Source organism: Camponotus vicinus, unplaced genomic scaffold, assembly GCF_025532165.1.
Source record: "Camponotus vicinus isolate PSW18456_S1 unplaced genomic scaffold, iyCamVici1.0 SCAF_8, whole genome shotgun sequence".
Taxonomy (NCBI): domain Eukaryota; kingdom Metazoa; phylum Arthropoda; class Insecta; order Hymenoptera; family Formicidae; genus Camponotus; species Camponotus vicinus.
In genome coordinates, this window is record NW_028141980.1 from 2,255,929 (window position 1) to 2,266,235 (window position 10,307).

Genomic DNA, 10,307 nt, shown 5'->3' on the forward strand with positions numbered 1-10,307 from the left:
GGATTAATACTTCTAACGTTTTGAGTTTTAGGAGAAGGGGAGATAACGCTCAGACAAAAAATTCTTAGAAACGCATGGAAAGGTTTAGGGAGGGGAAATAAGAGATAAAACATTAATGTTTACATATTTTATTCTCTTGCAATTCTTTCTGGCGTTGCGACCACCAGTTAAATATTTTAAATACATTTTGTAATGCACAATTCTTAACATGTTTTCCACATCGCATACTATTGGTAATGGTATGGAAAATGTTTTCGAAACCACGGGCAACCCGCTCGAATCACCATCTGTTCGAAACATGTTACAAACGTTGGAAGGTCAAAAAATGTTACGAGAGCACTTCGGGCCACTGGCACAAAAGTACATGGGCGCTCTCCTTAGTGGCGATAAAAAAAACCAGATCGATCACGTGTACGGTGTCTATTTCGACGAGAATGAAATGTGGCTCGGTAACAAACGATTCGACATCGGTGCAGATGACTCTATAATCATAGACAAAGTGAGGTACATTGGTACACCTGGATTATACGAGTTGATCTTCAAGAGAATTCCCGATGATGACATATACACTGAGGACGATATGCAAAAATATAAGAGCATATTAATGGCGACGAGTGCGCATAAACGTCAATATGATGCGCAAGGTCAATTAAAGAGCAACAGGGGATACAAGTATAAACACATAATTGCACCGTTGATGTCGATCGAATCGAAAAAGAAAAAAATGCGGTACGGGAGTATTCATGCCTCGCGCAATGACGCTAACCGACAATAAGATCGATTACGTGCACTGGGACGATCCCAACGAGCTAGTGGATCGTCTACGATTGCTCGACGCTTCGCGCCGAGCTGGCCACAACGCTCACGACAACGAGATCCTGTCGATCATCGATGAACTTCGCGAAGTTGGTCTTATTATAAATTAAACGGTGTCTCGACAAAACTGATCAGTCGATCGACGTCACTCGCATCGAGGAAAAAAATGCCCATCAACAAATTTGGATTATTCGAACGGAGAAATGAAGCAATTAGAACGAGCGATCATTGGGGTAAATCGGTGACAAGTTACTTGCGTCAAAACACTCTGTGTCGCGTCGCTACGTACTATGACGCGAGGTCGCGCAAGATTCGCCGTGTAGCGCATCCTGAGGCTGATACCGATGCAGTCAACAAACTGTACGTGGAACAATGCGTTAAAACGTTGAAGAATCAGCAGAAAGAATCAGACGAGAAGCTGACTGCGTTCGAGAGGGACGTGCGAGCTTTGCAGACTGCGATAAACGAGCTTCGGCGTGCGATTAACACTAATTCAGAAACGGCTATCAACCTGTAATGAGCGGCTGTAGTGAACGGTTTAGGAGCGGCTATTGTACAATTATTAAACATCTGCAAAGGTTTATCGAACGGGTTGGGAACGGCTATCGAACAGCTATAAACGGCTATCGATCGGCTATCGAACGGTTATCGAACAGCTACGAACAGCTATGAACAGCTATCGAACGGCTATCGAACGGCTATCGAACAGCTACGAACGGCTATCGAACGGCTATCGAACGGCTATCGAACGGCTATGAACGGCTATCGAACAGCTATGAACGGCTATCGAACGGGCCAGGAACGTCTAGCAACGAATGATAAAACGCACGGTGATACTCGAGGCACACATCGTTTGATCGACGAATCGAAACAACGATGGATCGGCGATCGGGAATAACCGAGGAAGCGAAGAAACAACATAGTTTAGAGAAACGGCAGTTGGTGAACGAATTGCACGCGCCGGCGAGAAAAAATTTTCCCCGAAGACACGTCATAGTGCGGGGATACGATGACCTGTGGCAAGCTGACATTGTCGAGATGCGTCCGTACTCTCGTTTCAACAGAGGTTACCACTACATACTCACAGTCATAGATGCGTTGAGCAAGCACGCGTGGGCCATACCACTCAAGAGTAAAGGTGGAAGCGAGACAGCTGACGCTATCGCCGAGATAATTCGAGATAGCAAAAGATGTCCGAAAAACTTACAGACTGATATGGGGAAGGAATTTTATAACGCTGACGTGCAACGGCTCATGCGGAAACATGACATCAATCACTATTCTACATATTCGGTATTGAAGGCATCGATCGTTGAGCGATTCAATCGCACGCTGAAAAACGACATGTGGAAGATGTTTACGCTGAACGGATCTTACAAGTGGATCAGCGCGTTGCCGCGACTCGTATCGGATTACAACGCGCGCAAGCATCGAACGATCGGTATGCGACCCGTCGACGTTACTCCCGCGATCGCTGAAAGACTCTTGGCTACTGTGTACAACCATGTAAATATCGCGGGTCCGGCGAAATTCAAAGTAGGTGACTCGGTACGCGTTAGCAAGTACAAGACAGTTTTCGAGAAAAGTTACACGCCAAATTGGACAACCGAAGTGTTTAAAATTGCAAAAGTACAACATACTAATCCCGTAAGCTATCTACTGGAGGATTATCGCAAAAAATCTATCGCTGGAGCGTTCTACGAGTACGAGTTGCATCGCGCGAATTATCCGGACGTGTATCTCGTGGAGAAAATACTGCGTAGGAGGGGTAACGAGGTTTACGTGAAATGGTTGGGATTTGACAATTCGCACAATTCTTGGATACATAAGGACAATGTGATTTAATTCATACAAATTGTATTTATTTTTAAATTTAAGAAAAAATATGTACAACATATAAAAAATATACATGAAATATATAAAAATACAAAAATCTTTTTTAATACATCCTTTCCAATAATCGTATATAATACAATATATGAAATACATATACATATGAGATACATATACAAAAATAATATCTGACATTATATCACATACTATATTACATTACATTATATATATTATATTATAATGGTATCCTATAATGTCCCCATGGTAATGTGTCGGTCGAATCAGGTACGATATACCGCTTGTCATCGTACGGACTCAGAGCAATTTTCGTCTCGCGGACGGTATACACTTTGTGCAATTTCGATCTTATGCAAGATTGCTGTCGTGTCATTTCTATTTCGTCATTCAGACACCGCGTGTAATCGTCGAATGTTATCGTTCTCGCAACAACGTTACTTTTGACACCTTTAACCTTCTTCGTATCCTTTTTCCCGTCCACTCTCATCGCATACATTTTTGCTCTAAGCCCGACGAATTCGGTCATTATCGCGCCGTTATTTTCATCTTTCATTAAACCCGGTACTTTTTTATTCACGAGCGGTATACCGTACGCGTTATCAATTGGATAATCGCTCGTATCGAAACTAGCGATATCATGTTTCATATTTTCATAGACATCTTCGCACTCAATGTAGTATATAAGACTGTCTGTGTCGGTGTACATTACCCGGCATTTATCACGATATAGCGGTGACATCTACTCATGATGAAATTCGTACAAGCACGTTTTAGAAATGTCGAGTATGCACATGCCGACATAGATTGGTTTATAAAATTTCACTTCAAGTTTGCGTAATTCTATGGCAACCAAATTTTCCGAAAAGACGCTTCTACTATGAAAATTTGGTTTCGCTATCATTGCTTCTGCTCCGTATCGTCCGTCCCACTTTGTTAATAATTTTACATCGACACGATTACGCACATTTTCCATCGTCTTACCAAATACCGCGTTATTTATCAGTTTATATAAATTTTTTTCAAAATCATTTTTCGCGAGTGTTCTAAACTGTGTATTTAATTCGATATAACTGTGAAGCCACGGAGATTGTGTAAATTGTAATATGCGATGTATTTTTGTAACGCGAAGATCGTGTCGCGTACATTGCTGTAGGTTACGGTAGTGTATCACGTAACGCTTCTTATCGTATAGCGTTGCGAGGAGTTTGTCTTGCCGCTTGCCGGGCGGCTTGTCGCGTGTCGGGCAAAACGGCAGGTCAATGTGCGTATCGTGAAGATGTTGCGGGTACTCGAGATCGACTTCGAGGATATAACCCGTAGGCGAATCTAACGCGATCGATGCTACGTCAAAATTCGACACGTCGTCGACCCATCGAAAATCGGCATAGGGCAACGGTTGACACATTGCCCATCCGTACAAATTATTTACATCGAAATACATCAAGTACGACGATGGTTTCAATGGATCGTACGATTGTTGCATGTACTTGTTATTAGCGCGCGCGTATCTGTTGGAACACTGACTCAGACCACCGCGTATACCGCGTTCGATAAACATGACCATGTCGATGTCGGTAAGCAATTCGAATGTAATCTTTGTATGCTTTAACATGGCATCCCACGTGTATCCGGGAAGAGTATAATAATACGCGGGGTCGAGTCCGTAACTTTTGATGCAACTATCGCGAAAGTTTTCAAAAATATCGGCTAATAACAAGACGTCGATTTTCAGGTACAAATCGCTATACTCGCCTAGCGTTCGAATGGAGAATCGCGTCCAGATGTTCTCGGCGTGCGCGTAATCGCTTTCGGATATAGTTTCACCGGTCAAAGAACTGTAAAACGATTCGCGCGGTGGTAAACACGTATCTTGCAACCTATCTACAGAGTCGACGTATTCGTACGGAAAGACGCCTTTCCGTGTTAATAAACTGAAATTTTCTGCAGATAAATTTTGAAATTCTGATTTTAAAATTTTGAATTTGTCTTTGTCTAGATAAGATGCCAATTTGTCGAGACTTGCCGTAAGAAATTTGTACGAATCGATAAAACTTAATTTTATATAATTTTTCCAATTGTCTTGTGCAACTTTAACAGTTTTTGTAAACGATATATATTTTTCCTTGGTTATTGGAAGTAATTCGATTTCCCCTTCGTACGCTGTGGCTATATCCTCGATAATGAAATGCGCGTCGTAACCTGATAAATTATGGAAGACTATCGGAATATATAATGATTCTTTGTAATTTAGATTGCAATTTGAGTGCGCGGGACCCCTATATCGTCCGGTCAAATGACAATGATCGCGTACGCGTGTATCGTCTTCTTGCGTAAACGGTTTTTCGCAAATATGGCAATGCGTTGCGCTGTGAAATTTTTCCCACTCGTCCGATGTTAAATTTACCATGGAGACATTTGTAGTCATTAAAATAGTCTTTACACGTAACGCTAAATTTTTAAGTTCTTCGGCGAACCACGCGATACAATCAATACTGCGGCGAGAATGGTACGCGGATAACGAGTCGTCGAACGAACAATGCATATAATACGCTATACTAAATACCTTATGATGCTGATAATTTTTTTCTTCGTCAGTCTTTGTCAACGCACATTCCAAATCGGCATAGATCACAAATGGAAGCCGCTCTTTCCTCGTGTAGTTGTTGAACTCGAGCCACTTGTCCTTATCGCTCGGCAATCGGATAGCGCAGTCGTTTATTTTTCCGCAGTCTACCGTATGTGACTGCAACTTGTCCTCCGATCCGAAATAGTGCAAGCATCTGTAAAGGAATATTTAAATTAAAGATTTATGCAATGCATTATATTTTATAATTACATAAATTATTCAAATTATACATACCGATCACAGATATATCTTTGGCCGTTGTGTTTGCTCAGTTGCGAGCTCACGAGCCGGGATAAGTTCTTGATCCATGCGAAATGTCCGACGCTGTTACCGTCTTCCACATACAACAGGTTGACGTGTTTATCCCGTTTCTGCTCCGAAAGACGTATCGGGACAATGCTGTTTTCTTTCTCGATGCTGTACACGTTGATGGAGATATTGTTTATATGTTCAAACTTTTTTAGTTGGTTCAACGTCATCGGAAACTCAATATTTTGTACATTTAACACCGTCGTATAGTGGGGATATGAAGATTCCCGATTCGTGTCTCTTTCAGCGGGGTATAGAACGGCCACCACTGCCCACGCGAAACACGCATTGTCTCTAGATTGTACATTAATTACAGCTCTCTTCATCATAATTTCTCGCAGCAATTTAATATAACATCCCGCGCGCATAGGATTATACTTATTTATATTTACAGTTAAATTCTGTATTCGCGACAATGCCCAGCCACTATCGCGTTCCTGAAATTCTTCTAGCAATGCTAGGGTGGGCTCGATAACGCTGCGCTCATACCACTCGTGTAAATCAGACGTGCGAAAGAGTTCACAGTTTCTCGTATTGATACTTTTATTCGCACGCTTATCACCCGACACAAATTCACCGTTGAATATAGTGTTCAATTTTACACTGTTGTATCTTCTTATAACGTCTTGCACTTGCTCGAGCACGATGTCTTTGGCGTCCTCGAGAAATTGACGAGGTTCGATATGGTTTGCGTTAATCACAGCACCGGTTAGAATACGGTTATCGAACGCGGTATCAATCTCGCGCCACACAAGTTCATTTTGATGCGCGCTACATCCGGCACCCGCGTTATTGTCGCCACTATAATTACCACCACTGGGCATAAACTGTCTCTGCAATCGAATCTTTGCACCTTCGAGTCGCGCGATTCGAGCAATCAGCGATTGTCGATTCCCGATCGATAATCGCGGTCGTTTGATCCGATTTTGCTCTTCCAGCGACTCAATGTACTCGTTGCATCGTTGTAGCCATGCAAAATATTCGCCCAAGGTGGCAATTTGGCGGGACCGCTCCACCAGGTCGCGTTCAGTCTGCTCGATGTTTTCCATTTCTTCACAGAGTGCAAATTGGGCACATATTGCACGGAAATCTTATATACAACGGCTCGTTACAACTTGAACAGAATCGGCCATCCATCGCATCAAGTGTCTCAATTTTATGCTTTCGAACAGCATACATCATTTGGCTATCCACGCCTTGCAATGCAATCATACACGAAGGACATACAGCTAAAGCACCACCCGTGGAATAATAAAAGTATATGATACAAAATTTTGTACTACGTGCGTTTAAAACATTAATTTCCGCAACAGACACTATTTTCTCTCTGAATTCCGTGGAGTTCTCACTGCAGTCACTAATGCAATCACTGTCAGATGACAACGCGTGATCTTCGTCTTCCATTTTTATATTATCACACAACACTGACAGAACACTACTTTCTGACAGAACACTACACTTTTTGACTATACTTTTGCTATACCGACGTGTCGATGCGCTTTCAAATCACGTACTATGATCTGATGCGCTTCGATCCTTCTTATATTCAATCAACAAACTTTCAGAGATTGTTGGAGGCACAAAAGAAAAAATTTTTTTGTAACTGAACCTAGGGTTGAAAATGTGTTGTTATCTCGCTATGATTCACAGATTGCTCGAAAACGTCGGACCCCGAAATATCTCAAAAATATGTTGTTATCTCGCTATGATTCACAGATTGCTCGAAAACGTCGGACCCCGAAATATCTCAAAAATGTGTTGTTATCTACGTATTTCCATCCGCCCAATCCTTCAAAGAATACTTCTATTTATATTGTGTATGTTAAAAAAATATAATGAAGAGGACTCTGCTGCACTAGAGTATCATTTCTTTCGTTGCTCTTCTGTGTTTCGGTGGTCTGCTGCACTAGAGTATCATTTCTTTCGTTGCTCTTCTGTGTTTCGGTAGTCTTGTGCAATGACTGAAGAAAACGTAATTATCATCGACGATGATACGGTGGCTGAAGAAAACGTAATTATCATCGACGACGATACGGATGATGATTGCGATTATTGGATGGATCCAGTTGTGGCGGAGAGGATGGAGATAGAGAGAGAGGAGAGAGAGAGGAGAGAGATGGAAGATGATGGATCTGATATAGAACCCTTGGCGAAGGACAGTGATTATGATAGTGACAATAGTGTCGATATTCTTGATGAACGGTTACAAAAGAAACAGCGAGATTTAAGCATATCTGAAATAATGACACAACCAAGCAACAAAGATATGTTGCATTTCCTATTATTACATGGAAAATGGATCAAAATTTTGTACCGAATGCTTTCTAGAAGTACCGGATCAGTATGAAGAAACTAGTGCTGTTCGAGAACATAGAACCATAGCTTATGTTCATTTGGAAAATATGTCATGCAAAGGGTGCAGAAGATCTTTGAATCAAATATTGGCCTGCAACATGTGCCCTATTTGCACAAATTAAAATAGATGATGGATAACATTGTAAGTATCTTAATTTATTATATATCAAAAGTATTTTAAAATAAATTATTAAAATAATTTAAACTAATGAAATGCGTATGTTTTCTTCTGTTTTCAGAAACGGCTTCTCCAACATAGCCCGACGGTCTATTTTATATATTATTATTTTTTATATTGTATACTTTTTATTAAACACACATTTAAATAAATTATATATATTTTTTTAATTGTAACAAAATCATGACGTAATTTCTTCGCACGCATTTCCATCCACCCAATCCTTCAAAGAATACTTCTATTTATATTGTTTGTTAACTGGTAATATTGTATAATATCTCAAAAATGTGTTGTTATCTCACTATGATTCACAGATTGCTCGAAAACGTCGGACCCCGAAATATCTCAAAATATAAGTTTATGACTAATATTGTATACTTGCGATAATACAGAGAGAAAGAGAGATAAAAGGGATAAAGAGATAGATAGAGAGATAGAGGGATAGAGAGGGAGAGAGAGAGAGGGATAGAAATATAAAGGGATAAAGAGAGAGAGCGAGAGAGAGGGAGGAATAGAGAGAGACCCAAAATCTTCTTCATAGGAATACCGCCATTTTTGTTTATACGTGCGTCCCCCTCCCCGCAGCCCCCGCGCCACCGAAATTCCCTCCGTCCCGCGTGACGTCATACCCCCTCCATCCTGCGTGACGTCATTCCCCCGCGCCGCTGAGATCCCCTCGCCCCTCACCCCCCTGAGATCCCTGCGTTAGAACTCTCCTAGTGCTAACTACTAATCTAGACGCGTAATAATCAAGAAGCCTCTTCGGTAATTGATTTAGCGACCGAACGCGGTAAGGAGGAAACGGCGTCTAGCGTTGTAAAAATTTCTGAAAACGCAGTCTTAAACGCGCGATTGCCGCGTGGAGGCTGGCTTAAAAATCCTTTCGAAGATATTAAATACTTCGGAAGAATAGACCAACAGAATCCGATTAAATTCATCAAAAAATTTGAGAAAATCGTAGAGTATGAAAACGTCGGAGAAGTCGATCAAATTTATTTCTTCGCGAGATGTATGCGAGGATCTGCATCGACGTGGTTCGAAGTAAGAGAACCAGATACGATCGATGAAGCCAAAGAATTATTCATCCAACATTTTTGGAATGAAGAACAACAGGCGAAATTTCGGGAAGAAATGTATACCGGAAAATATAACGCTAACGGTACGGAAACGATGTCCGAATACGCGTTAAATATAATGAAGCAGGCGAAATGTCTGGATCCGCCGATGTCGGATAGAGAAATTATAAGATGCGTGAAAAGACATTTTGGTAATAATGTCGCGCGCGAAATAAGACCTACTACGGTAAAAACCGTGGAAGATTTCGTTCAATTACTCGACGAAATCGAAATAGAGCGTGAGCGGAATAAAAAAATATTCGAAGCTAAAAAACGCGAGAATAGAGATAAAGTTCCGACGGATAAAAAACGCGAAGACGCGGTAAAACCGTGGAATAAAAACAAAGTCGCGGAGGAGAAAAAACCGAATCGCGACGATAAAGAAAATAAATCGTATGTTAATAACAAATATACGAAAAATAGAGATTTCGAGAAATCGAAAGAAGAAGACGGAAAAAGTTATTACGCGAAAAACGATCAAACGAATGAGACTGCGAGTAAAAACGAAAAATCAAAAAATAATAACGCGTCCGTAAAAACGGATAAAGCCACGTTTAATAAAGGATTTTCGACGCAGCGTAATCTGGCGGTCGTAAAAGCGGATTACCGAACCGAAGAGTCTGATGAAGATGACGAGAGCGAAAAAAAATCGCCTAAATTAGCGGTTATTCGGACGAAAAGACAGAGATCGAATAAACGTAAAAATAAAAATAAAGTCGAATGCGATCGAGTAAACGAACAGCGATTCGCAAAATTAAAAATAAACGTTGAGGACGATATAAAGTCAAAAAGCGCGACGGAGAATAAAGACAAATTAAATCGCGAAGGAAAAATTCCGAAAATCAACAGATTAAAATCAAACGTATTAACTGAAAAATCGTTAAACGATGAAAATGTCGACAAGGAGTTTAAACCGAGCGAAAAAGGGGCGACAAACGTTGATTGGTTGGTCGAAGATATCGAGGAAAATTTAGAAAATATAAATCTAGCCGATATCGAGCCGGAAAAAACCATGACGACGGAAAGTTCCAAAAACAAAAAACGCGTTAAAAACGAC

General features: G+C 41.0%; 1 protein-coding gene across 1 annotated transcript; it reads right to left on the reverse strand.

Moving 5' to 3' along the window:
* Positions 1–2,884: 2,884 nt before the first annotated feature.
* Positions 2,885–3,406, reverse strand: LOC145975736 (uncharacterized). Its single transcript, XM_083106406.1, has one exon. The coding sequence runs from the start codon at positions 3,404–3,406 to the stop codon at positions 2,885–2,887; it is 522 nt and encodes a 173-aa protein (XP_082962532.1).
* Positions 3,407–10,307: the final 6,901 nt, after the last annotated feature.

Bases quoted from the DNA above. Each gene is read 5' to 3' on its own strand.
- LOC145975736 (XM_083106406.1), bottom strand. From the start codon at position 3,406: ATGTCACCGCTATATCGTGATAAATGCCGGGTAATGTACACCGACACA.